The sequence below is a fragment of the Apodemus sylvaticus genome, chromosome 6 (genome assembly GCF_947179515.1).
Source record: "Apodemus sylvaticus chromosome 6, mApoSyl1.1, whole genome shotgun sequence".
Taxonomy (NCBI): domain Eukaryota; kingdom Metazoa; phylum Chordata; class Mammalia; order Rodentia; family Muridae; genus Apodemus; species Apodemus sylvaticus.
In genome coordinates, this window is record NC_067477.1 from 52,513,313 (window position 1) to 52,540,765 (window position 27,453).

Sequence of the window (27,453 nt, forward strand, 5' to 3'; positions counted from 1 at the left end):
AAAACGCAGGGTGGGGGCGCGGGGGCCATAAAAAGGTACCAAAGGTTGGGGGAGAGAAGAGGACAGAAGAAAGGAGACTCAGTTTGCACAGTGGTCAAGCTGTCACCAGAAGAGGCATCCGTGTTTACTAGGTGCTGCCCTAGCTGTCGTCCGGTCCCGTGTCCCCATCAACCCTGCACACTCGAGGGCCGCCTTCCCTCAGCAACCAGGACGCGCGGCTGCGGCTGGGGCTCAGGGTAGCACTGCCTCCAATAGGGCGGCCGACAAGTCCGAGGCGAGAGCGGCTCGCAGCCCAGCGAACTCCTGACGGCCTGGACTCTCGCTCCTCGGCGGCGGGAGCCGGCCGGCGCAGTCGCGCCGAGGGCCGCGGTGGTCGCCACAGCCGGCCCGTTAGCCGCCCGCCGCGAGTCTCCGCACGCAGCCGCGTCCGCGCCCGGCGGGGGAGGGGCGGCCCGTGCGCGTCGGCTTTCCCAGCATTCCCAGCGGCGCGGGGAAAGTTTACCGGACGTAGGCGGTGGCCGCAGCGGTAGCGGCTCCCGGCGGCGGACCATGGCCCCAGTGGGCGGCCGCGGCCCTGTCCCAAGGCGGCCTCGGGCGGCGTCGCTGAGCCGGCTGACTTCCCGGGAGGAGCTGCCCTGCGACTGAGCGGCGGCGGGCGCGCTTAGCGCGGCCAACATGCGGCGGAGCCTGCGGGCGGGCGCGGGCGGCGGAGACCCGAGGCGAAGGCGGCGCCGGCCCGGGAGGCGGCGGTGGACGGCGGGCTCGCGGCCCTAGCGAGGCTGCTGGGGCGACGGCGGGCGTCGTCCGCGAGGATGCTGTCCCGCAAGAAAACCAAAAACGAGGTGTCTAAGCCGGCCGAGGTGCAGGGCAAGTACGTGAAGAAGGAGACGTCGCCCCTGCTGCGGAGTGAGTGTCGAGGGCGGTGACGGGTGGGGACCCAGCGCAGCCTCGGGTGGTGCTGGAAGACAGACTCTGGGAAAGGAATGCATGGCTGTCTCTGTTGGTGTTGGAGCAAAAGTGCTTCGACCCGGGCACCTCTCTGCTTGGGTACGTCGGGGCGTGCCCCGCGTTTGCGACCATCGCGGGCGCCACTCGCCTGCGCCCTAAGTAGCACGCACACAGAAGACTGGATCCCTTCGTCCTCTGTGTGCAGCGGGACACAGACTTGAGAGGCTAAGAAAGAGCCTGATACTTGTAGCCACTACCCAGAGCCTCATTTCTCAGAGCAGGCGAGCCACTAAAGTATTCGAATTAGGCTTTGCTACTAAAATCCACGGCGCCCCCCTCCCCCCAAAGCAAAGTATTTTTTGAAAAAGAATGATTTCAGTATCATCCATAGCAGGCGAGATACTAACTTTATCCCTCTTTCCAGCATATGTTCCGTCTCCTCCCATAGCTTTTCTTCTCTGTTTAAAAATACTTTAGTTTTTAACTTGTACGTCTTGATTTTCCCTTTTAAAAATTCTTGGGTAGTCAGACTGGTTATGAGAGTTGATCCTTTGGTTCTCATTCTAGGAGCTGGGCCCCTTGTGTTATTTTCCTTCTTGGAAGCTGGAAGTAACCGTGTGACTTAAATTAAGCATTACCTCATATTTGTAATTGGGAAAGCTGTTCACAGAGGTTCCTAGTATTTGCCCCAGATCACGCAGAAAGGGGTGGAGAGCATATTTTTCCATTGTGACCATGTGTCAAGCCTTACAGGTTCTGTTAGTTGTAGTACTTGACAACAAAGTTGGTGGGGTGGATGTGTCGGTAACTTGAAACCATTTTTAATAGCTTGTTTTTCTGTTTTTTTTTTTTTTAGGTGATACCTTGCCTTTTTCTGCAAATAAAGTTTTTTCAGCATCATTTTAAGTCATGCAACACGTTTAGTGAATGAATAGATGATAGAGTTTCTGTTATCGACTGTTAATTATTCCAATATTAAGTTAGCATCTGACACCCTTAGTAACATCTATTTAATTAATTCAGAAACTGTGCTTTATACCCAGGTTTCATGCTTTAAAGGTAGTTGCTTTCTAAGAAAGCTGTTCACAGGTTCTGATTTCAGCAGCCCATTATCTTGTTTTGAGTTGTCTGCTCTTAAAGGAGCCAACGTTTTTCAGGCTTTTTCAGTAGATTCAGCATTTGTGTGCATCTTTGGAATTAGATGACTTTATTTTACAATTTCCACACTGAAAGGTCTTGCTTTCCAGTTTTGATAATTGTGCTTAAAACTCTGTAATTCCTAGTAGAAAGGCAAAAAAAAAAAAAAAAAAAAAAACTATTAATAAATCTTTTACAAGAAATCTGACTTTGCATTTTTTTGAGGAACACTTTTTTATTTTAATGAAACAGTGTTCATGTGAAGAAAGATTCTTGGTGATACTTAAATCAAGTGAAAACACCAAACTGGGGTCACACATGATGCTGGTGACAGCATTGGCTTGTTGGGTTATTTTCAGTCTTAGTGACATTATATTATGATGGCAATATGCAGCATCCATTCATTTGTAGCTGAGTTTACGCCTGCACCTTAATGCAGATTATAAATGTAGTTTCTTGGGAAAATGATCCTAATTTAAAGTTCGAGTATTGTCTTAAAATTTAAAATTTGTTTTCCTATGCCCTTTTTTTTTCTATTTTGACCTCAGAATAGTAGACATAAATTACGTTAGTAGAGTGTACTGACTTGATGAAATGGTGATTAAATTTCTTTTATTGTAGATCTCATGCCTTCATTCATTCGGCACGGTCCAACAATTCCAAGACGGACGGATCTCTGTCTTCCAGATTCAAGTGCTAGTGCTTTCTCAGCTTCTGGAGATGGCGTAGTTTCAAGAAACCAGAGTTTTCTGAGAACTCCAATTCAAAGGACGCCTCATGAAGTAATGAGACGAGAAAGCAACAGACTGTCTGCACCTTCCTCTTACCTCGTCAGGAGCCTAGCAGACGTTCCTCCAGAGTATGGCTCCTCACAGGCATTTTTAACAGAAGTTAATTTTGCTGTTGAAAATGGAGACTCTGGTTCCCGATACTTTTACTCAGATAACTTTTCTGATGGTCAGGGAAGGCGGCCTCTTGGAGATCGTGCACAGGAGGACTACAGATATTACCAATATAACCATGATCTCTTCCAAAGAATGCCACAGACTCAGGGGAGGCACACTTCAGGTAACTTCATACACTAAACAGCACATGGGATTGTTCATCCTGATATTTCAATTTAAAAGGTGATTTGTGGATTTTTTTGGAAAGCAAAACAAAACATACTACTGCAGGGGAAAATTTTCCATTTTGCCATTCTTGTTTCTTCCTGCTTGCTAGTAGTCTTTTGTCTTTTTGTCTTTTTGTAGGCAATTACTATTTCCCAGGTTGGTCAGAAAGTCTTAGCATATGGCTAATTTTGTGTGAAACATGCTTTTTTTTTTTTTTTTTTTTTTGTAACAGGCAGGGAATTCTGGCCCTTTCTTTACCCCTTGACCTGGAAGTGCTCCTCCAAGAGGGGGTAAAGGATGTTGCAGCTCCACGTGGTTTCTGACGTGCCCATTACTGTAGATGAACTCATGGAAGTCAAAAAGAAAACTTTCATCCCATTTTGTAAATTTGAAGCTTTAAATTTGGCAGGGTAAAGATAAATGTGTGAGGTTGGTTTGCTTTTTAGTGGCCACAGCTTCTAATAAACTGACTTAAGTGTTTGGAACATAACTGTATTGGCCATAGGAAGTTTGCTTTTATTTACTATTAATTATGTTTGGCATTTTCTTGATCTTCTTGGGATACCTTATTTAGAGGGACAAACCAGCATTCACATAATAGTCCTGGAACAACTAATGGTTGTACCTTGTGGTACGAAGTGTTAGAGGGAGTCAGAAGAGAGCTGAGTGTAACTGGAATACTTAAAGGAATGCCTGCTCCACAGAGCTGGTAAAATTTGAAGTAGGCTTTAAGCTTCAACTGGACATTAACAAGGCAGAAGAAAGACATTTTAGGTGGAAAAATTGGGAATACCCACTGCAAACTAAAGGGGTGTTTTAAATTTAAGAGACTGTATTCCTGTATTCCTGCGTATTTTAAGAAATATGACAGGCTGGAGAGATGGCTCAGTGGTTAAGAGCGCTGACTGCTCTTCCGAAGGTCATGAGTTCAAATCCCAGCAACCACATGGTGACTCACAACCATCCGTAATGAGATCTGATGTCCTTTTTTGGAGTGTCTGAAGACAGCTACCGTGTACTTACATATAATAAATAAATCTTAAAAAAATATGATAATAAAGTGAAATGGAGGTTCATGGTCCAACAGAAAGTTTAGACTTGAAATAAAGAAGCCATTGCATAGCTCAAGATCAAAGTCTGGAGAGATGGCTCTGTGCTTAAGAGCACTGGCTCTTCTTTCAGGGGACTGGGTTCATTTCTTAGCACTCATGTGGCAGCTCACAATCTGTAACTCCAAGGGGATTTGATGCCCTCTTCTGTCTTCTGTAGGCACTAGGCGTGCAGTGTATGTGCTGCCCTCAAGGACTAAAAGAGCATCAGATCCTCTGAAGTGGAGTTATAAGCATTTGTAAGCTGCCGTATGGAAACAACCAACCTCCTGCAAGACTAGCAAGTGCTCTTAACCTCTGAGCCCTCTCTCCAGCCCCCAGTACTTAACAGTTTAAAGCAACTTAATGAAGATCTGCTTCAGAGTTTAGAAGGAACAGAGGACAGTGGGATACACCCAGATTCATACAACTAGATTCCTAATAGGGGTGGAGAGAGAAGGGAGAAAGTAGAGTCAGACGTGATGAGCATAGCACCTTAGGACAAAGGGCATGCTTAATAAAGCAAATGACTGAGTGAGTTAATTCTGGAGACTGATGACACAGTTCATTAGCTGAAGCAGGACAGAAGCAATAGCTGTGTTTATTGTTTATATAGATAAATGGTCCTCAACTTTCCTAATGCTGTGATCCTTTAATACTGTGCTTCATGTTGTGGTGACCCCCAGCCATAAAATTATTTTCATTGCTACTTTATAACTTTAATTTTGCTACTGTTAAGAATGATAATGTAAATATGTCTTTTCTGATGGTCTTAGGCAACCCCTGTGAAAGGGTTATTCAACCCCCAAGGGAGTCACAACCCACAAGTTAAGAACTGCGGGGGTAGCTGATTTTTTCAGTTCTTTGCCCTCACTTTCACATTTTACTGATAGCTCAAATAGATTGAATATCCCAGCTCCAGAAAACTGATCTGTGCAACACTCCAGAATCCAATTTTTTTGAACATGTACTTGACACAACGTCGAGGCAATTTTTAAAAACTTGTTTTGTGTAAGTATATGCGTATGTGTTTTAAGATACACTCTCGCTGTATAGTTGAGGGTAGTCTGTAAGTCACTATGTAGCCCATACTAGTTTCAAATTTGCAATGATTCTCCTGCCTTTGTCTTCCTAGTGCTAGGATTACAGGAGTAAGTCCTCATAGTTCATTGTCAGAATGGCAGCTCCACTGCAAATACTATATGAAATTATCTTCAGGCTGTTTTTATAAGAGAAATGTAAAACGTACATGAATTTAATGTTCAGATTTGGTGTGTTTGCCCAGTATATTACATACACATCAATTTCAAAATCCAAGACACCGTGGTCACAAGCATCTGGATAAGAGATACTCAACCTGTAATTCTTTTTGCCCTTAACTTCTCATATTTTAAATATGAAGATATGAGATGCAAGGTTGAAATTTTGCTTTTAAAGTTCCAATTTGTAAACTATAATTGAAGAAATACGGTAAGTTTCTACTCCTCTGAAGCTCACTGGCCAGCCAGCCTCGTTCAGTTGATGAGCTTTAGATTCATTGAGAGACATTGACTTAGAAAGTGCTCAGAGTACAGATGAGAAAAGATGCCTGATCTAAGCCATAAGCCTCTCTGGACCTCCACAAACGTGTGTTAACGTGTTAGTACATATACACCTTTACACAGCCACACTGTTCTCTACATACTACATACACACATGTACACAGCCACATTGTTCTACATATGCAACATGCACCAAAAAGTACAAGTTAATTTCCAAATGGAATTTTTAAAAGATTTATTTATTTTATGTATGCGAGTACACTGTAGCTGTCTTCAGACACACCAGAAGAGGGCATCAGATCCCATTACAGATGGTTGTGAGCCACCATGTGGTTGCTGAGAATTAAACTCAGGACCTCTGGAAGAGCAGTCAGTGATCTTAACTGCTGAGCCAGATCTCCAGCCCCCGGATTATTATCTGAAAAATAAGATTTGAGCTCTGCCTTTGGGAGGCAGAGGCAGGCAGATTGAGGTCATCTTGGTCTATAGAGCAAGTTCTAGACAGCCAGAGATATAGAAAAACCATGTCTCAAAAAACAAAGCAAATGTAAGATTTGATTTTAGGTTATAACCAACACATGCTTTTATTGTCAGTAGGCTTCCATTTTGAGTCTTTTGTTTAAAGACAAAAATTCCACTTTTTAATTTTTTTTTTCACTTTTTAATTTTTAAAAATTACATCTATCTTAATTTAGGTTACTGTTGGTGTGATGAAACACTGACACCAAAACAGTTTGTGGAGGGGAGGTCTTAATTGCCTTACACTTCCATATCAACAATAAAGAGAGGACTGAAACTCAAACAGGACAGGAACCTAGAGGCAGGACTGAAACTCAAACTAGGACAGGAACCTAGAGGCAGGAGCTGATGCAGAAATCATGGAGGGGTGCTGTTTACTGACTTGCTCAGTCTGCTTTCTTATAGAATCCAGGACAAATTGCCCAGGGATGACACCACCCATGAGGCTGGGCCTTCCCACATTGATCACTAATTGAGAAAATGCCCTATAGGCTTACCTACAGCCCAGTCTTATATAGGCATTTTCTTAATGGAGGCGCCCTCCTCTCTGATGACTCTACCAGTAGTATTTACGTACATGTGTCTGTGTGTGGAAGGAGTGTATGTGTGGGAAGGGGTTGTTGTGTTCACCGGCATGTGTGGAGGTTAAAGGACAGCTTGCAGGAATTGGTTTCTCCTTCCACCTTGTGGTTTCCAACTTTGGACATTAGAAACTTTCTAGGTGATTAGAAACTTTCAAAGTGATTAGAAACTTTCTAGGTGATTAGAAACTTTCTAGGTGACATGTATTTTATTTTTTAATAATGTTTTGAGACCACAGAATGTTAAGCTCATCCTATGCTTCCTGACCCAGACTTAGGACTAGGTGTCTCTTTGGGGTGAATGTGTGGACGTTGGGTTACTCTGCTGCTTGGTGGCACTTCTGTAGTGTGAACTGCTCCCTGGTGGGCACTCAGGTCCCCTCAAGACCTGGTTTATTGTCTTTATTGTTCTTTGTGCTTTCTATCGTGCCTTGATGGCTGGATGTTCCAAACACCTTTTGTGTCTGTTCTGTGTCAGACTTAGAATCAACCATTGATTCAAGGCATCCTCTAGGAGATCTGGTTCCTTTTTATAGGGAATGGGATTCATAGTATTGGGATTGCAACTTGGATTTTTGCTACTGGATGGATTTTTGCTTCCAGATTTTTCAGTGGAGGCCTAGGATAACTTCAAATTTGTGGCATTCTTTCGACCACAGTCTCCCAAGTGCTGGGATTACAGGCAAGAGTCGTCCTGCCCGGCTTTCTCTCTTACTCAGGGTACAGAGTGGCGAGCACCTTTGTGTGTATAGCTCCATAGTCCAGAATTCTGCTCTGGCCTGTTCTGTTCTGCATCCAGTAACATAATCACCCACAATGTCAATATTGGTTTATTGCTAGCCTTTCTATAAGACTATGCTGTATTAACTAGCTTTTTGCATTTATCATTTGTATGTTGTATATTAAGTTAATACAGTTTTTTAAAAACACCTGCCAATAACCTATATTTATTTGCAAACTTACATTTCATCCTTTAGAATTTTAGTTTGAGTAGAAGCATTTACCTTAATTTTAATGTTTCTTCTGAATTACCTTTTGTCATTGCTGTTTACATAGATACTGAAATGAAATGATTGACAAAAACACTGAGCTTCTAATAGAAACAGGGGATTCTGACATTTTCAACTTGCTTGAAATAATACTGACAATCATAAACTGACTGCAAATGAGGTTATTGCTATTTCTTAAAGTTAAACATTTTGCTCAGCCAAATATATAAAATATATAGTATATATTTTAAAATATATACTTCAGATAGTTCGAAATATGACTTTGATTTTTAGAACCATTGTAAATGGTGTTATTTCATTAACTTTATTTCTACTTGTGGTCAGTGTGTGGCTATTTGATGTATATTTTTGCATGTTGACTATATAACCTGCCTTGATAATCTTAATTCTAGGGCACAGCTAGAGTCTTTTTTTTTTAAATAATAAACTGGGAATGGTTTTACAAGTTTAATTTTTGTTTTGTTTTAGATGAAATGTCAAATCTTAAATCTTGACTGAGATTTTTTTTCTTTCTTCACTTTTTCTTTAGCAGTATAAATGTTTCTGTGCCTTGGTGATAGAAGATTCAAACAGGCCAAAACTCATATTTGTTTCAAAATTTAGCTCTTCCTTTCTAATTTAATAGTAATGTGAATTTCGTGGAAGTTGTATACTGACATAATAAATTTAACAGGTATGTGAGTATTTGCTCCCTTTCCTTTCTCCTTAGGTATTGGGAGAGTCCCTGCTACATCTTTAGGGAATTTAACTAACCATGGATCTGAAGATTCACCCCTTCCTCCTGGCTGGTCTGTGGACTGGACAATGAGAGGGAGAAAATACTACATAGATCACAACACAAACACAACTCACTGGAGTCATCCTCTGGAACGAGAAGGCCTTCCTCCTGGGTGGGAACGAGTGGAGTCGTCAGAATTTGGAACCTATTATGTGGATCACACAAATAAAAGGGCTCAGTACAGGCACCCCTGTGCTCCCAGGTAAAGGAGTGGTTTCGTTTTCAGCTGTTTTGAGAGCCTCCTTTGTTAGATTTTGATCTCGCATTTTTTGAAGGGATAAGCATCTTGAACCTTGAGATTTAATAATTTTAATAATTTTTTAAAAGTATCTTCTCTTTGAGCAACTTGAAACAAATGTATCTTTGTGATCAGATTCCAACTAGATGTCAGAATGCTTTTGTAGCTAGCCTAAATTGAAGCTAATATAACACCTATCTCTTCATCTTAAATTCCCATGTCAGACCCACCTCCTATTAAGTTAAAGTATACTTTGAAATTTTGACATTATCCTTCAGACATGATTTTTTTGTTTCTTACTGAAGTAAAAGTTGGAATGCAACAAAACATTCTAGTTTTTTAATAAATAAACCAGTAATTCTTTGGGCTGTTTTGTTTTGAATGATACTTAAGCCTTGTGCTATTTAATAGTATAATCAGTTGTCATATGTGGCTGTTGAGCACTTGAAACTTGATTAGCCAATTGAAATTGCTGTAAGTGTAAAATACTGTACTTCAGAGTAAATATAAAACTATATTAGCTTAATAAGTGAAAAAGCATTTACTTATAATGTTGAAGGTGCAAGAACTGAGGACAAGGGGGCAATGTCATAAGCACAGTGATAGATGCTGCCTGGGATCATTTGATCTAATACAGTTTGTTGGTTATGGTATGTAGTGATAAATTTTTTAGAATCATGAAAATCATGAGAATACATTTTGGAGTTACCACCTACAAAGATGACATTATTGATATATTGCTAGAAACACTTTACATTTTTATATTTAGTGATTCAACCTCGAAAGTCTATTTTTCCGATGATTACATTTAATGGCACTTAGTGTTTATTGAACGGCGCTTCATGAAGAACTAAGGCCATGGTTATGGTTTGCTGTCTGACAGTAGTGGCCTTTACACACTGATTGAAAGGTAACTTTATCTCAACTTTGTGTAGAGTTTTGATGGCTCACAAAGCATTTTTCCAAATGATTGTTTCTCTCAGCAGCTCTGTAGATGTTAGGCAGGAGAGACTCAGCACACTCTAGTTCACATAGTAATATTAATAGCTGTTTGGGGCTGGGGAGATGGCTCAGCGGTTAAGAGCACCTGACTGCTCTTCCAGAGGTCATGAGTTCAATTCCCAGCAACCACATGGTGGCTCACAACCATCTGTAATGGGATCTGATGCCCTCTTCTGGTGTGTCTGAAGAGAGCAATGGTGTACACATATAAATAAACAAACAAACAAATAGCTGTTTGATTATATGGTATAACTTACAACTTATATTTGTTCATTAAATTTTGGGAATGATAAGAGTTTATTTGTTCCTTAAATAAGATTTTGGTAAGTAAAGACAGGTCTACCCACATTTCATACAAATTGTAGGTGGTTAAACTGAGTTTAAAACATAGGCTGGGCATGGTCATGCATACTTTTAATCATAGTACTTGGGAGACTGAGACAGGTAGAGGAGGTAGAGGAACTCTGTGAATTCAAGGCCAGCCTGGTCTACATAGAGTAGAACTTGTCTCAAAACTACAACCAAACAAAAACATAGGCATATTTGATCCCAAAGCATCTGGTATCGATTACTATTTCCCTTTTGAACCCACTTATTAAAACTATTGAAAATTCAGTGCAATTTTTATGTTATCTTTAAATTGCTGGCGTTGGAGAGATGCATCGCTCAGTCATCAAGAACATTTGCTGCTTTTTCAGAGGACCTGAGTTTAGATGTTTAGAGTTCTGCACTCTATAACCTAGCACCTCCATCAGAGTCGTACAGTGGCCTGTAACTCCAGTTCCTCTACCTCCTCTACCTGTCTCAGTCTTCCAAGTACTATGATTAAAAGTATGCATGACCATGCCCAGCCTGTGTTTTAAACTCAGTTTAACCACCTACAATTTGTATGAAATGTGGGTAGACCTGTCTTTACTTACCAAAATCTCCTTATTTAAGGAACAAATAAACTCTTATCATGTAAACTTTTAGAGGGGATCAGATACCCTCTTCAGGCCTCATGGGTGTACCCACACATGCACACAGAGACAAAGAAAGAGACAGAGATGTACACACAGATAATCTTAAAATAAACTTAACTGTTAACCATGGTATAATCTAGACCTTATTTTAATGCCAGTTAAGAAAGCAGTGACTTTTTTTTTTAATATTTATATGTCTTTTATGTTTAGAGGCAGGCTCAGTTTAATTTTGTCTTTATGTCTGAAATAGCTCAGTTTGTTTTCCCAGAATTCACTTGAGCCTGCAGGTGTTCAGCATTTTGCATAACACCCTTCTACAAACATCTCACAGTATATATAAGTATTCCTCCCTGCTTAGCTTACACAGGCTGTTAAAGCTAATTGAAACTTGATCCTTTTTAATTCTCTCCAATTTAAAATGGGCTCCAGTCAACTTTCAGTTGTTTTCCTTACCTGGTCTAGTGCAGATTCCGGCTGCACTACACACCTCGACCTCACCTACCAGGCAACAGGAAGAAGAAGAACATCGTTTTGGTTGGTTGTTTTGTTTTGAGAAAAGCTATAGCCCTTTCCAATATATATGTTAGCAGATTACAAGTTATTTGCAGAAATCTATGCTTCTAATTTAAGCTTTGTATAAAAGTTACAACTAAGATCCAACTTTTTATCACCATTGAAACTGTCTTTAAAAAGAATGTATATTAAGTCCAAAAAAACATGTCTTAAAGTACAGAAGAAATTAACTTGGGTTTTTTTTTTTTAAATTGTTGTTGCTTTTCTTTTCTTTCGTTTTTAAAATAGATTTTGAGTTTTGTTGAAATTTTTACGTGAACAAGAAATTGGAAAAATAGTCACATCACAGAACAAATTGTTGAGACTTTAACATGTAAGCCAAACCAATTTTGTAGGGAAGATTTCAAAAAGGTTGTGAAAGTTATAACCTAAAAACCCAGTAAACCTGCTTCTAGAAATGTAAAACATACAGTCATAGCTTATTTTCAATACAGAAAAAGATAGTCAGTTTGGCCAGAAAGCACATAGAAGATTCTTTTTTTATTAGAAAACAAGCTAGGTGGGGAAGGGTTCCTTCCAGACAACCATGGAGGTTTGATCATTTACAAAGAAACTATAACACTGCAAGCATGCTTGAAGCAAGACTGTCACGGTGTGGGTCTGTCCTCAGGTACACCTCCAAACCCAATGTCATTTCATGTACTTGTCCTGCTGGTCAGCCAGAATCGTGGCAGAGGACTTGGCATCATAGAAGAGCTTGCTGGTCTCCCCCACGGGCTCCTTCTCAATGCTGTTCTTCCTGTTGATCTTTGCCAGCAGGTTAACTGGGGTCAGTAGCTGCACCGAATACCTCGAGAGGTCTTGGGGCCAGTCTCCCGAGGTGGTTCAGTGCCTCCTTGCTGATGTTGATGCCTTGCATCTGGGCTCGGATCTTAATGAGCTGCTTCACCTCCTGTGGTGTCTACAGTATGGTCTGGTGATCAGCACCCGGTCCAGCTAAGCTGCATGCTCATAATTACTAGCCGAGATAAAGGGCTTCTGTTTAACAAATTCAATTCTTTCTTCTCAGTGTACCTCGGTATGATCAGCCTCCACCCATCACTTATCAGCCACAGCAAACTGAAAGAAATCAGTCTCTCCTGGTCCCTGCAAATCCCTACCATACTGCAGAAATTCCTGACTGGCTTCAGGTTTATGCCCGAGCCCCTGTGAAGTAAGTGAGCACACAGCACGAGTATCTTTGGGGTCTCTAACAGGCTTGACTTCCATACCATGCTTAGTATGGATTAGGTGGTGGTGCACACACCACTGGCGGGGTGGAGGGATGGAGGTGAGGCTAGGACATGGATGGGCATGATGACATAACAGAGGCAGGCAGCTCTCTGAGCTAGAGGCCAGCCAGGGCTACACAGAGAAACGTCCTCCCCGCTGCTCCCACCTCCCCCCCAAACATGTATTGTGGTTTTCTTTCATTGTTGGGTTTCTATGTAGCTTTTAAGAAAGGATACCAGAGTTATAAAGTTTGGCTCTTTGATTAGAAGTAAATTCTTCAAAGATGTTTGAATCCTAATTATTTTGTGTACAAACCTCTGGTAATGGATACATAAGAACACCAAATATGACAAGTTTACTTTTTGTTTTCTTTGTAATTTTATGTGACATTAACATGTAACATATTATAGTACTTAAAACCAAGAGGACCCAATTAGGAGCTTGGCACTCTGATGAAACACAGCAGAGCACTCTGAGATTAAGTTCTCCATTAGGAATTACTAGTGAATTTCAGAGAAATCATGAGTAAATGAAACTACCTGAATGACATTTGAGATGCATTGTCACTCCTGTTCATGAGGAGTTGCACGGCCCAGAAAAGAGAATTATCAGGTTCGGCAAGGAAGTTAGTGTAGTAGTAAGTTTTCAATCCTCAAGTAATAGAGTAAAAGTGGGAGTCGAGTATACTGCTTGCCTGCAGCTGTGCCACAGTGCTGAGGTTCCTGGGACACACACCCAAGATGATGGCACTGTGTGTGGCACTGCAGCCTGGGCAGCTTGCAGGAACTGCTCAGTATACTTTGTTCTATATTTTTTATTTTTTGGAGCCATATGTGTTTTTATAGAGACTTTGGGATAAAATGGCAAATGAGTTACTTCAACATCACATAGATACATATCTTACTGTATTTACATTCCTCTAGTAATGGACAGTCACCCTAAAAAACTGTCACTCTAAAGCTCCTTGGTCCATACACCTCTGCCTTCCTGAACTGTTAAGTCACTAAACATTTTTACAGGAGATAATTAGGGTCTTTTAGCTCTCAGAGTTTTTCATCTGTAAACGAGAAAACTAAATTAGACTGCTGCCTTCTTGCTCTCTTCCCTTTCAGAGTGCAGGTTAAGTTATTCCCTTGGTGTTGTAGTTCAACTTATTTTGAGCCGCTTAAGCACTGAAGAAGGACTAGTGTCCTTCCAGACGCACGTAAGAATAATCAACATGATGCTACACTGAGGAGTTGTCTTCAGTTCATTCTCTCATTTGAGAGTTCATTCTTTGGTTCTTGAATTTATTTTATTAGTGTGTGTGTGTGTGTGTGTGTGTTTGTAGTGTAGCTTGAGTCCATATGAAAGTATTGAATTTCCTGCAGCTGTAGTATAGGGGGTTGAGAGCTACTTAATGAGGGTGTTGGGAACTTAACTCCAGTCCTTTGCAAGAGCAGTACATGCTCTTAGCTTCTGAGCCATGTCTCCACACCTGTCTTCTTGGTTTTTATTTGTTGCTCATCCTCAGGAAGACTTGGCCCCAAATGATTCATCATCTGTCTGGGTTGTAGTTGGACAGTGCTCCTCATATACACCTGTCAGTCTGCCAGCACTGATGCACTAGTGACTTTACATGCTTGTCTGTAGCCCTTGTGAGCACAGCATGCTCTCAAGGAGTCTAGGTTATCAACATAACTTTGTATGAACTTATCAAGAGCATAGGATGTGCTTTTTTGGAAATTATAGAACCACTATAGTCTGGAATCAGTATTAACAGTTACCCAAGACTAATATTACAATTGGTTTAAAATCAACAGGCACTCTTTAACCTGAAGTAATACCTAACAGTTTTTTCCCCTTCCTTAAAAAACAGCACATTTGTGGCTAGAGATGGTTCAGTTGTTGACCATTGGCTGATCTTGTAGAAGACCCAAGTTCAGTTCAGAATCTATATGGCAGCTCATCACTGTCTGAAGTTTCAGGGTTAGAGGATCCAGTGCGCTCTTCTGTCTTTCATGGGTATCAAGCATGCATGTGGTGCACAGCCATATGAGGGTAAAACACCCAGTTCGCATAAAGTAAGTCTTTAAAAAAGATTCTCTCAATTAAAAAATAAATCGGGCTGGAGAGAGGGTACTGCTGCTTTGCAGGGGAGACTGGTTCAGATCCTAGGCGCCATATAGTGGCCTAAAACTGCACCTCCAGTTCCAGGGGATCTGATGTCTTCTCTGGCTTTCTCAGGCACCAGGCATGCACACAGTGCAGTTACATGCATGCAGGCCAAGCATTCATATACATCAAAAGTGGAACTGAATTTTAGAAAAGGGGGAAGATAGTATATGTGTATTACAGATGTGTGTGTATTAACGTGCTCTTGTATTCCCAGCCACTGAGAAGTATGAGGCAGAAGTGTCTAGAACCAGAAGTTCAAGGTCAACTTAGGTCCCCAGCTCAAAAAAAAAAAAAGTATAACTAAGTAGCAAGTTTTACTGACTCAAATATTTTAAAATAAAGCTGAGTTTTACATTTAATAAAAAATATCTATAAAAATAGACCAGTTTATTGTTGTACATGCACATTATGTCTTATTAACATGTTTTACTACAGATATGACCACATTCTGAAGTGGGAGCTCTTCCAGCTGGCTGACCTGGACACATACCAGGGGATGCTGAAGCTGCTCTTCATGAAGGAGCTGGAGCGGATTGTCAAGCTGTACGAGGCCTACAGACAGGCCCTTCTCACCGAGCTGGAAAACCGCAAGCAGAGACAGCAGTGGTACGCCCAGCAGCATGGCAAGAAGTTTTTAAGTTAACATATCACAAGCCAAGTTTTGTAAGAGCTTTAAAATATTTTCAGATAAATGACTGCAAACAAGTTCTTTGGTTAATAAAGGCAACTTACTATTTGGAAGTATAAAATTCTAGTTTTACAGATATTTTGTTATCATTTTTTCTTTTATTAAACCAAGAAAGTTTTATCATTTAAAAAGCCAGTATGGCATGTGCTACTAAATGCTGTATTAGGAACCTGCTTTGGAGACTCTGGACAAAAAGGAGTCCAGGAAGAGATTCTCATCATAACCAGGCATTAAGTAGGAAATAGTCACGCTCTGACTCCTTATGGACACACCCTTGTTCAGAAAACAGAAGAGGATGAGAGTACATCTGTCAGCAGTTGCCTCGTATGGTGTCAGGTGTCTTCTGGAATGAGATGGTTGGACCATTACCATAGGTATAGTTCAAAATACAGACAGGGCTTGGAACCTTTATTGTGACTAGCTTGTATATGATGTGTGGTCATCTACTCCCCCACCTCCTTAGTGTAAGGAACATCTTTGAAGGAAGGAGATAAAAGTCTTTCAGGAATACAGGAAAATAATAAATACATGCCTCTTAGTCGGTGTGCAACTGTTGCTAATACTGCTTCTTCCTTTGAACCAGAGCAGTTACAAAGCTCTGCTGAGACACAGCACAGGCTTCCTGACCGCATAAGAACCCTGCCTTCCATCAGGCTGGGCTAAGCTGCCAAAAATGACCATCAGGGATCCAATAAGAAATCTTGGTCACTTAAGTAAATTTTATATTGCCTTTTTTATCTTTGAGAACTATTTGTCATAAAGGTTTAGAAACAGGTCATTCCTTCCTATTTTTCTTGCTTTGGGCTTAATAGTTGTTCATAATTTGTGCTGAACACTTGATTACAGATAAACTTATGGGACTTCCAGCTGTAAATCTAGAACTCTTCAGTTTCACAGCTCTTCAGTTGTGCTTACAAATGGTGTGAATATGTATATATATTTTAGTTCTTTTCCTAAGTATAAGCACTCCCTCTTAGAAGTGACTTTGAATTATTGATAAAATTTTGTGTTTGATTTTCTATAACAAGTTATTAAATATATTTTTGTGGAAACTGTCTGGTCCTTGAGTGCATGTTTTGGTGTTTTAGGTGCAGTATAAACTAACTGGAAGGATGCTATAGGTAGCAACACACATTTCTAATTCCAGGATTTGGGAGGTGGGCAGGGCAATCACAAGTTAAAAGCCAGATTGAGCGGCATAGTAAAATCTTGTCTTAAATAAGCTTTTTTTTAAAAAAAAAAAAAGAAAGAAAGAAATCAACTGGAAAATATCTAAAACAATTAGCTGTGTTTCTTAAGATAGATACTTAAGTTTGAAGTGGGATTAGAAATAGTATATGGTCACACCACCTTGAGCACCCAATCTTTTCTGTTCAGAAGGCCCACAGGCCAGCGAAGCTGATAATGAAAGGAGAAGCTCAGGCTACAGTATGGTTCCCGGGATGTCATCAGGGCGGAGGATTACTGAGCGCACGGCCAGCCGCCTGTAAAGGAGTGTTAACTTCCATACAGCTTGCGAGCATGCACACATTCTTCTGTCTCCGTTACGTTTTGTTCACCATTTCTGAGACAGTTAAAAATGTCTGCTTGGGCTCCCAGGCAGATGAGGCGTTACCATTCCCCCATCACTAGTCTCTCCTCCCACTTTATTTTCCTCTAAGGGGTTTAGTTTCATTAATAAAATTTCACTAAAGATTTCAGTCAGTTAGAAATATAGCCAGATGGTGGTGGTGCATACCTTTAGTTCCAGTACTTAGAAGGCAGAGGCAATCAGATATCTGTGAGTTCAAGGCCAGCCTGGTCTACAGAGCAAATTCCGGGACAACTGGGGTGCTACATGGAGAAACCCTGTCTTGAATCATCCCTCCCCCCAATAAAAAAGAAATATAGACTCCCTGGTTTACATGAACTGGAAGGCTGCTATAGGTAGCAACACACATTTCTAATTCCAGGATTTGGGAGGTAGGCAGGGTGATCACAAGTTGAAAGCCAGATTGAGCGGCATAGTAAAATCTTGTCTTAAATAAGCTTTTTTTTTTTTTTTTAAAAAAAAAAAGAAAGAAAGAAAGAATGGGAAAATATCTAAAACAATTAGCTGTGTTTCTTAAGATGGATACTTAAGTTTGAAGTGGGATCAGAAATAGTGTATGGTCATACCACCTTGAGCACCCAATCTTGTCTTGAAATGGTTTCGGAAAGAAAATGTAAGTTGGATGGTGGTGGCGCACGCCTGTAATCCCAGCACTTGGGAGGCAGAGGCAGGTGGATTTCTGAGTTCGAGGCCAGCCTGGTCTACAGAGTGAGTTCCAGGACAGCCAGGACTACACAGAGAAACCCTGTCTTGAAAAAAACCAAAAAATGACAGCAGTTCAAAGAAAATGTATCTTGAACTAAGGCGGGATAGGCCTTTCATGCCACACCAGGACCTCCAAAGTAGTTCTACAGCCAGTGAGCATTTGTTTAATGTTAGGAAAGAGTGAAATTTAATAGTTCACATATTAAAAGAATAAACCTATGAAGAATACATTTGTGGTGTACCAAATGAAAAAATATACAGTGCAGTGAAACTCAAACACATATACAAAACAATTTTTGTGCATTTTTGATCAAGAGATTTACATTCTATATTGATTCATAAAGATATAAAAGAAACAATGTATAGTTTTTGGTAAAGCAACTTTTAAAGTCTTAAATAGTTTCAAGATAAGAGCCTGTGGTATGTATAAGATTATATAGATCAAAATCAAGCCTGCTGAGTTATGCTGTGCTGTAACAAATAGCTATGTAAAATAACTTAAATTTTCTATAGAAATTAAATGAGCATATCCAAACCCAGAGTAATAGCACACAATATTTAGTTATAACCCAGTAGTAGAACTTAAAACAGTCAAGCAGAACAAATCTACTGTCCTCAAATTTACAAATACCTGAAATGATAACAGCATATTAAGACAGAAATCAGGAAACTGCGTGTTAACAAATAGCCATGCATACATACACACATCTGCTCATTAAACACTGGAGTAAAGAGTGAAACTGTTCGAGTCCTCAGTATCTGCTTTCATTCTGTCAGAAGGAAGCACTCTGCATGTTTGCATGGAAACAAAAGCTTTGAGAGTTAACTAACAAATGGTCATGCACCTGCATTTTTTTTAAATTAAATTTTCTTCTTTTCCGGTTGTTCAGTAGGTTCTGACTTTGGTGCAGGAAAAGCTTGATGATACAAGTGTCTGTGGGTTGCCGCTGCACTATAAAGCTTGTATAAAGCCTAGAATACAAGAATCAGGGTTATAAGGCAAACACACAGCTATATTTTCCTTTTTAGCTTATAGTACTATATAAAATTCAGCATGCTGAAGCCATAGGTTTCAAATACATTTTCGATATGGTGTGCATGCATTTGTTTATGTGTGCGGGTGTGTTGTTGGGTATCTTCCAACCCAGAAGTTGTTGGGTATCTTCCTCTATTGATCTCCACAGTATATATGAGGTGGAGTCTCACCAGTGTGGCTAGTGTAGCTACCAAGCTTGCCCCAAGAATTCTATCTTTTCCAAGCATAGAGATTATTGATCTACCTGGCATTTGAGTGTGTGTTGGAGTTCTGAACTCAGGTCCTCATCCTTGGGTGGTAAGTGGGCACACTAAGCTCTTTTTTTTTCAGTCCCAAATTGATATATCTTCTTTATATCATTACTCTAACAAACACTGACTAGTGTGGGCTGAAGAGATGGCTTAGCTAGTTAGAGCACTGGCTGCTCTTCAGAAGACTTGGATTCAATTCCCAATACCCACATGATGGTTCATAACTACCAGTAATGGCAGTCCCAGGGGATCTGATGCCCCTTCTAGCCTCCACTGGGTCTGCATGTACATGCTACATAGACTTTACATGCATCTAAAAACTCACACACATGTAAAACAAACAGAGAAGAACCTAATATCTTAAAATGTAAAGTAGTTTTAGTTCCAGGGCCTGTGCTGCTGCTTGAGCTTACCAATCTTTTACTCTCTGACTGCACTTCCTTTATCGTACACATCTCCTGGAAGACTATCTCCCAGCTCAGTAGCTTTCCATGTCCCAGACAAATATGAGGACATCTCACATTGAAATATTGCCAGTTTTAGACAACTGTAACATCTGTAAACTCCTGCTGAGAATGTATTTTCTAGAACTGGCTACTGTTTCTATTCTGATGTGTGTTATGTCAGCTAAAGCGTTCCTGCTCCATCCCCAGTGTGGCTCTTATTTTATGTGTTCTCCAGCAGTGTGTCCACTACTCAGTTCTGACTGTACAGAATCTCATTCAGAACCACCACCTCAAAAAGCCTTTCATCACTGAAGTGACCTCCTCAGATTATTCCTTGTATTATGTTAATGGTGTTTGAATCCAAAGAATTTTAGGGCCTTTCTGAGATAAAGTTTCAGTATGTGATCCGGGTTAGCTTCAAATTTATGATCCTGCTTCTTCCACCTCCTGAGTACTGGGATTACAGGCATTGCCACACAGCATGCATTCACGAATTTACATACTACACATTTTTGGGTGCTCCTGAGTATCTGTTTTTCCCCTTGGATAGTGTGTAAGAGCTATCCCTCTGTCACATACGGAACACCCAAGTCTAACTCATGTATTCTGGAGTGTGTAGTTTTTGAGTATTTTGAAGAACTGGGTAAAAGCTTAATATATATATAAAACTATTCTCAAAAAACTTTTGTGATTCTGTATAGATGTTTCCTTTTAAAGATGATTTATTCATTAGTGTATTATATATGTGTGTATATGTGTATATATATGTAATATATACATATATATACACACACACATATATATATGCTTTGTCTGCATATGTGCCTGCCTAGCATTAGATCCCATAGGGCTACAGACAGTTGTGAGTTGCCATGTGTGTGCTGGGAATTGGCCTCTGGAAGATGAGCCAGTGCTCTTCCCCACTTTGTCATCTCTCCAGCCCCTATAGCTGTTTGCTTAACACTAAATATGGATAGTGCCATGTTCAGATCTGGCCGTGGTCAGCACAGAATGGTGTCACCCTAGTTCTGGCACACTGTGCTCCTAATGTACTGAGCTTAATTCCAGTTCTCTTCAGGTATTAAGTTCCCCTTCCCAAGGTTTATGTACAAGCTGAAATTTGTTGTTTTTTTTTAGTGAATTTAGTTTACTAAATCCCCTCTTCGATGGAATCTACTCAGATTGTATTCCTGTGGCTTCACTGCAGGACTGCAGGGGATACCTGTGATGGTTAGTCTTTACGGTCAACCTTATGGGATTTAAAGTCACTATGGAAGCCCCTCTGGGTGTGTCTGTGCAGTTGTTTCCAGAAAGAGAAACTCTGTAGAGAATGCCCACCATCAGTGTGGGCAAGACCTCATATCCCAAGGGCTGTGGCCTCAGACTGAATGGAGAGAGAGTGAACTGAGCACAAGCTTCCATCTTCCTCTGCCCCTGCTGCACGCAGCTGCCTGGTGCTCTTGCCGCCACGCCCTCTGTGAGGTGATCTCTTCTCACACTAAGCCAATTAAACTTTTGCTCCTATATGTTTCTGCTTGTCCAGTATTTGACCAATATGGGGAAAATAAATACTGCAACCTTAGAGCTTAAAACATGAACGTTTCTACACAGGACCCTTTAATGACACTTTTGTTCAAGTTAAGTCCTACATCATATTTGGAGTATGTTAAAAATTCATACAGATTTACATTTTAGAGAATATTTTCTAAGATTATGCTCTAAAATATCCTTTAATACCTAATCAGTTATAAAATAGGAATATTATGTTTACAAATAATATAACAGTTAATTAAAAAAATGTTAGCTTACCTCATTTGTGCTTCCCTGTAGCAAAGGCAATTTTAAAAGAAAGAAAAATGTTATATCTTGCTTAATTGATAATATAATTTTCAACTTCATTTGTGATATCAATTGTGAGCATTAAGAAAAAATACTCCTGAAGATTTTTAAGTTTAGATTCCATATTTTATCAAAATATTTTAAAGAACCCAATTCTGTATTTCTGATAGCTTTTAGCATTGTATTTTAGGAAGGTTTTGAGGTTTACACAGATAACCCATCTTCAGCCTTGTGTGCATGAGAGATGCCAAGATAATGTGTAGTTTGGGAGGCCAGTGATTTATTTCAGTTTGACTCCACAGAGGCACTCAACTCAGTTACTCTTCTATTAGAGAGTACAGACAGTGTGCTCTTCACACTGGATGTGTGTGCGTGGGCTCCTATCAGCACCCTCTAGATCACAATGCTCAAAAGCTTAAAATAGAATTGTATGGGCACCTTTAATTTCCATAAATTCTCACTAAGTCACTGAAGAGACTTCTGGAACAGTTAAGTAAGTAACTTTCTTTCTCTCTGTTTACCACTGTCTTTCCTGCCCTTAGTTATCTGAACACCAGTCATGCCGTGGTGGCCCTGACTGCCGAGCACAACTGAAGCTAACTAGATTAAGAGGCCCCTGCAGCTGACCCACAAGCAGCTACTTCAGAGGCTGACCACTGGCTCATGCTGGCTTAATGCAAAAGTATAGGTCAAATACAGTCTGAAGTAATTTGATACTTAAAGGGAATAATATATAACCAAATGATTGTGGTTCACATATGCCCCCACAAAGCCAGTGCTAGTCAAGTGCTAAGTTAAGTTTAACTCGGAGTCACAACAGCTAAATGACTGTTTTCTCATACCCTATTAACACTATTAACATTTTAGAATCAGTAAAAATGCTGCTAATGTATGTATGTTTTAAATATTAAAATGTCAACTAGAAAGTAGCTGTGTAGGACTTATTGTAATATAGTTAGTTGTTCAAATCTTGGTATATTGTAAAGTTTTAAAGAATAGGCCCAAGTAATGTTCACTTGCATATTTCTGATATTGAATGCAACACTAATTACACAGTATGTGGATAATTTAACTAAGGAAAACTTAGTAGTTTTCCTTACTCCTTTCCTTACTCTGAAGGTACTCTTACCTGATCCCACAAAGCTGCAGCTACCTGGTCGATTACGGCACCCAGCTCTCGATATTCTCCAGAGTAGCGGATATATGCCCAGGTGCACAGGGTGATAAGCGTCAGTCCCATGATCATGTTGCACAGGCTAGCTATGATGTCCAGACCAATGAATCCAGTTACACCAGCAATCACATACGTGATAAAGATGACAACGAACAGTGTGGCTGGGGTGCGAGCAGCATGGAAGATATTTTTGCTGTCATTGTGCTTAATATACTGGATGTAGAGTTCGTCTATTTCACTCTCCAGCTGCTGCAGATAACGCCGGCTGAACTCTTCCCCGCCCATCTTCTTCACACCTCGGAATAACTTCACAGATTCTTCTTTTAGCTGCAGGTGCTTGGTTTGCAGGTCGTTAGGGGCCAAAAATGGTTTGTCACCACCACAAACCTATGTCAGAAAGAGTGTTTTTTGTTTATGTAATGGGGAGTAAATTAACAATATCTCAAATATCCACTACTTCATAAAAATGACGAACTGAGGGTGGGCTACACTTCTATCACCCCAAGACACTGCAGCCAGAACAGTGTTGTCAGTCAGGGTACAGTTAATAGGAACAGCCTATTCAACTGCTATTATTTGAAATATATACAATTACATGCAGTACAGAATTTTCATAATAAATGACTATATTTACTACACTTCTCTCATCATTATTTTAGAGCCCATTTCGACTTATTAAAAAAGTTCACTGTAACATAGTATTTGGTGTTATGCTAACTACAACTTCATGCTTTCTGCATTTATGTATTTTGATTGCATCAAGAAGACAAGTTGAGTGACTGACCTAACCATCTAGGAATATGTACATGCGTAGCAATGTTTGCATGACAAAATTTCTTGATGCATTTCTCAGAGGAGGCTGATAGGTGTCATCAGTCTGAACTAGTTACCTCCACGTCCATGAGGATTAACTATCAAATGTGACTGGTATACTGCCTTAAATAATAAAGGCGTTTTTTGGCTTTTATTGTTGTTTGTTTCTCGAGACAAGGTTTCTCTGTGTAGCCCTGGATGTCCTAGAACTTGCCCTGTAGACCAGGCTGGCCTCCATTTCAGAGATCTGCCTGCCTCTGTCTCCCAAGGGCTAGGATTACAGGCTTACACTACCATGCCTGGATAATAATGTCATTCCTAATCTCCTTATGTCTGCATTTCTCTCAATAGGGACTCAGTATTACAACCCTGGTATCAAATGTGCTCTGTAGACAGGCTGGCCTCAAAGTCACAGTAATCCACCTGCTTCTGTGTCCAAGTGCTGGGATTAAAAGTGTGCCACGATGGCCAGCTCTCCTCTTTTAACACATAGAAAATAGTATCTATGACTTAAACAAGTTCTTTAAGATGAAAACACATGACCCAACATAACTGCCAACTATTCTCAGAATGAATACAAAGTGGAGAAAAGTGCTTATATTTCAGTTCTTCCAAAAGTCAAATTATACTGAAGTAATTTTGACCAATAAAGTTTAATTTAAAATAATCAAATGTAAAACTATTGAACTATATTTTCTTAGCATTTGCAGTGGTTTACTATGAATTGAACCAAGTGAATATTTTCTTAGCCTGAGTAGAAGCACAAGTTACTGGGGAGATGGCTCAGTGGTATATAAATAATTGCTTATACAAGCATGAGGACCCTCTGAGGTCAAATCCCAACAACCATGTAAAAAAACAAAAACCAAACTCCTGGTTACACATGTGTGCCCATGCCCACAGCCCCAGCGTTGCGGGTGAAGATCAACAGTCCTGTAGGCTAACTGACCCAGCCTGGCTTCTAGCTCAGCATGAGACTCTCTTCAAGGAAACTTTAGTGAGTACAGGAAATTACTCAACAGTTTTTTACTGGCTTTCACACGTGTGTGGGCACCGACTGCCACACACATGCACACACATAAAACATTACAAAGGGATTCTTTTGGTTAACCATGACCTTAACTTTGGTTACAATTTTGATATTGACAATACATCTGATTATTCTTTAATTATATATCATGTTTCTCTTGATTTTAAGATTCCACCAATTTTAGATGTCACTTTTTTTAGATCTTACTTTTTTTAAAGAGAAAATGACACTTCTCACATTAGTTAAAACTAAAATGTGAAAATATACTACATAAAAATATTGATTCTTGAGAGTGGATTTTTGTTTCCTATAAGTTTAAAGAGAAATATTAAACCTGTAGGATTAAGTATGCACAATGGAGAGAGTAGCATGTTATTTTTAGTCACTAACTCTTCCAGTGGGGCAGTCTGACCAAATAAAAATGTAAGAATATTTTGTTAGGAGAGAGAACCCATGTTTAAATGTTTTAAAAACTTCATTGTGATGGGTGGTGGTGATGCTCATCTTTAATCCCAGCACTCAGGGAGGCAGAGGCAGAAGCAGGCGGATCTCTGTGTATTTGAGGCTAGCCTGGTCTACAGAGTGAGTTCTAGGACAGCCAGGGCTACAAAGAGAAACCCTCTTTAGAAATTAAACCAAACCAACCAAAAACTGTGCATTGTATGTGTGTATTTTCCTTTTGCTGTGTATCTCAGGCTAGGCCTGAACTCATTACAAAGGCCAGATTGGCTTCATCTGCAATGGCCGTTCTTCTGTCTCAGCTTCCCCTGCCCATTAGTCAATGTTCTGTTTTTAAAGTATCTTAGGAATACATGGCATTACATACATACATACATACACACACACACACACACACACACACACACACACACACATACTGAGCTAAGTGCCACTAAAGTCACCTCTTTGCATATGTACATGGTGTGATGTGACATTAAAGAAAGGGTTCAAAAATGAATCCTGAGTTCTTACTTCTTCCATCTTCTTGTTGTATGTGTCCTTGGCAGTTGCAACAGCTGCTAAATTGTTAGCTTCTGCTGTGGCCTAGGGACAAAGCACATGTTATAATGTAAAGTGGTGTCATATGCATCAGATCATCACATGCAAGAAATGTAGCAGGACCAGCCATCAGGAACTATATTTAAATTATTATTAGCTTCTAAAGATGTATAAAACCTAGATTTTTACTTAATAAACCATAATGTCAAATGAATGTTCATTTGGATAACTTTTTCTCTTAAAAGTATATTTAGTCTTATCTCAATAACTGTGGTAGGAATCAGTGCATCAGCCTGAACATGATGAGTGTTTCTAAACAGGTTCAGTATAAAGAGGAGGAAAAGTCTTTGGAACAAACTGGATCCCAACCTAAATAATTCTGTTGGGTAGAATGTTCTGATGGACACATGGACAGGTGGCCAGACAAGTAGTCTTCAGGTGACTATGAGCAGGAAACCTTGGCTTCAGAGACAAATGTGTTTTCAGATACCCTGACTCCCACCAAACCCATACCTGTAACATGGACTTGGGATGTGGCAATTCTTCACCCTGGTAGATCTTTATGTATGCCTGAAACAAAGCAGCCAAGGAGAAAGACTCAGGCCCACAGTTTCAGTCAGCATTTCTCCTCTTACGTTGTCTGACAGCTTAAAAATATTTTTCAGGAAGCAGTCTTTCTTTGCCTTTTCAGCTAAAGCTGTTCCCTCTTTCTGAAATGCTCTCCCACTCCTATCCACATGCCAGTGCTTCCTGTCCTCAGAAGGGCTCCCTTCCTCTCCCTCTCCAGCTTTCCTCACGCCCCTCTGATGGAGGAGCCTTCCTGTTCTGAGCCTGGACCCTTCTCTGGCAGAGGCTCCCAGGCTGACCTGCTCAGGGTACATTCCTGAATCCAAGCTGAAAATCTAGCTACAGGGCTAGACCAGAATGTCAGAGAAAGCCATTGTTCAAGGAAAATAGATCACACAAAAAAGGCATTTTAGATGGCAAAATACCAATTTTAAAAACTGACATTTAATCTTGAAGTACCTCACAAATCAAACATGTCTTCATTAAATATTGTGTATTGTCAAAGGGCATTTATTAAAGTCAAGAGATAAATACAAATTTAAAGCTCTTAAAAATTTTAATGGTACAGGTAACAGTTTGGAAGAATCTTTTTCAGGAAGAAAATATAGTTGCTTTTGGACAATCTTAAAGGTGAAATTCAGCATGGGGAGACTCTAGGAAGCACCCCCATAAAGCTTAGTTTAACTCTTTGAAACATTTTCATTTTGAGTATAGTTCCTTCCTCAAAAAGAGATTTTATTTCCTCCCAAAGTAACTTCTCTTAGGTGTGTCATAATTTTTAAGGGCTTTTTATGGGTACTTTATGTTTGTCCATGGAATTTTTTTGATTTTGTTCATTTTTTATTGGATATTTTCTTTATTTACATTTCAAATGTTTTCCCCTTTCCAGGTCTCCCTTTTGGAAACCCTCTAGCCCATCCTCCCTCCCACTGCCTCTATGAGGGTGCTTCTCCACCAACCCACTCCCATCTTCCCATCCTGGTATTCCCCTACACTGGGCGTCAAACACCCTCAGGCCCAAGGCCCATGGAATTTTTATGTGAAGGATGTATGTTCCAGTATGCATCAGAGGAAGTGATCGCAAGAGCTTCAGAACCCAGGTACCTTGAAGTACTCCAGCAGACCTCGGCAGGTGATTTTATTCCCATTGATCTCTTTAATATCTAGTCTCTCAGGACTCAGGAGCCACGGAATCAGTATTTTCAAGTTTTTGATGAATTCATCATCTATTTCTACAATTAAAGGAAATTAACCATTATTTGAAAAATCTAGTCCAATCCTCTGTGCTTCAGAATAACCCTCTTCACTGCCTCCACTGCCCTGGCCCCAGTGGCAATGCTGCACCTCACTTCCCCATAACTTAGCGGCTCTGGAGACGTGCTACTGGGCCGGCGTTCTTTTTGACACATTTCCACTCCAATTACATGACTCATATCTATTAGGTTTTTTTGCTTTT

At 40.3% G+C, this 27,453-nt stretch overlaps 2 protein-coding genes across 2 annotated transcripts in view; one reads left to right on the forward strand and one right to left on the reverse strand.

Moving 5' to 3' along the window:
* The first annotated feature begins 512 nt into the window (after window positions 1-512).
* Window positions 513-16,598, forward strand: Sav1 (salvador family WW domain containing protein 1). Its single transcript, XM_052185729.1, has 5 exons — window positions 513-906; window positions 2,707-3,153; window positions 8,646-8,916; window positions 12,499-12,642; window positions 15,294-16,598. The coding sequence occupies exons 1-5, from the start codon at window positions 813-815 to the stop codon at window positions 15,499-15,501; spliced, it is 1,164 nt and encodes a 387-aa protein (XP_052041689.1). The 5' UTR covers window positions 513-812; the 3' UTR covers window positions 15,502-16,598.
* Window positions 16,599-17,595: 997 nt separating this feature from the next.
* Window positions 17,596-27,453, reverse strand: part of Atl1 (atlastin GTPase 1) — an 80,409-nt gene continuing 70,551 nt past the window's right edge. Inside the window, 5 exon segments of the mRNA XM_052185728.1 lie at window positions 17,596-18,814; window positions 22,544-22,975; window positions 25,404-25,475; window positions 25,944-26,000; window positions 27,102-27,229. Coding sequence (XP_052041688.1) covers window positions 18,704-18,814; window positions 22,544-22,975; window positions 25,404-25,475; window positions 25,944-26,000; window positions 27,102-27,229 — 800 coding nt within the window. The 3' untranslated portion in view covers window positions 17,596-18,703.

Excerpts from the sequence above, each read along its gene's own strand:
- Sav1 (XM_052185729.1), top strand. The coding sequence starts at position 813 with ATGCTGTCCCGCAAGAAAACCAAAAACGAGGTGTCTAAGCCGGCCGAG. Across the intron at positions 907-2,706 it reads GACGTCGCCCCTGCTGCGGA|ATCTCATGCCTTCATTCATT; the intron begins GTGAGTGTCGAG and ends CTTTTATTGTAG. Across the intron at positions 8,917-12,498 it reads AGGCACCCCTGTGCTCCCAG|TGTACCTCGGTATGATCAGC; the intron begins GTAAAGGAGTGG and ends CTTTCTTCTCAG.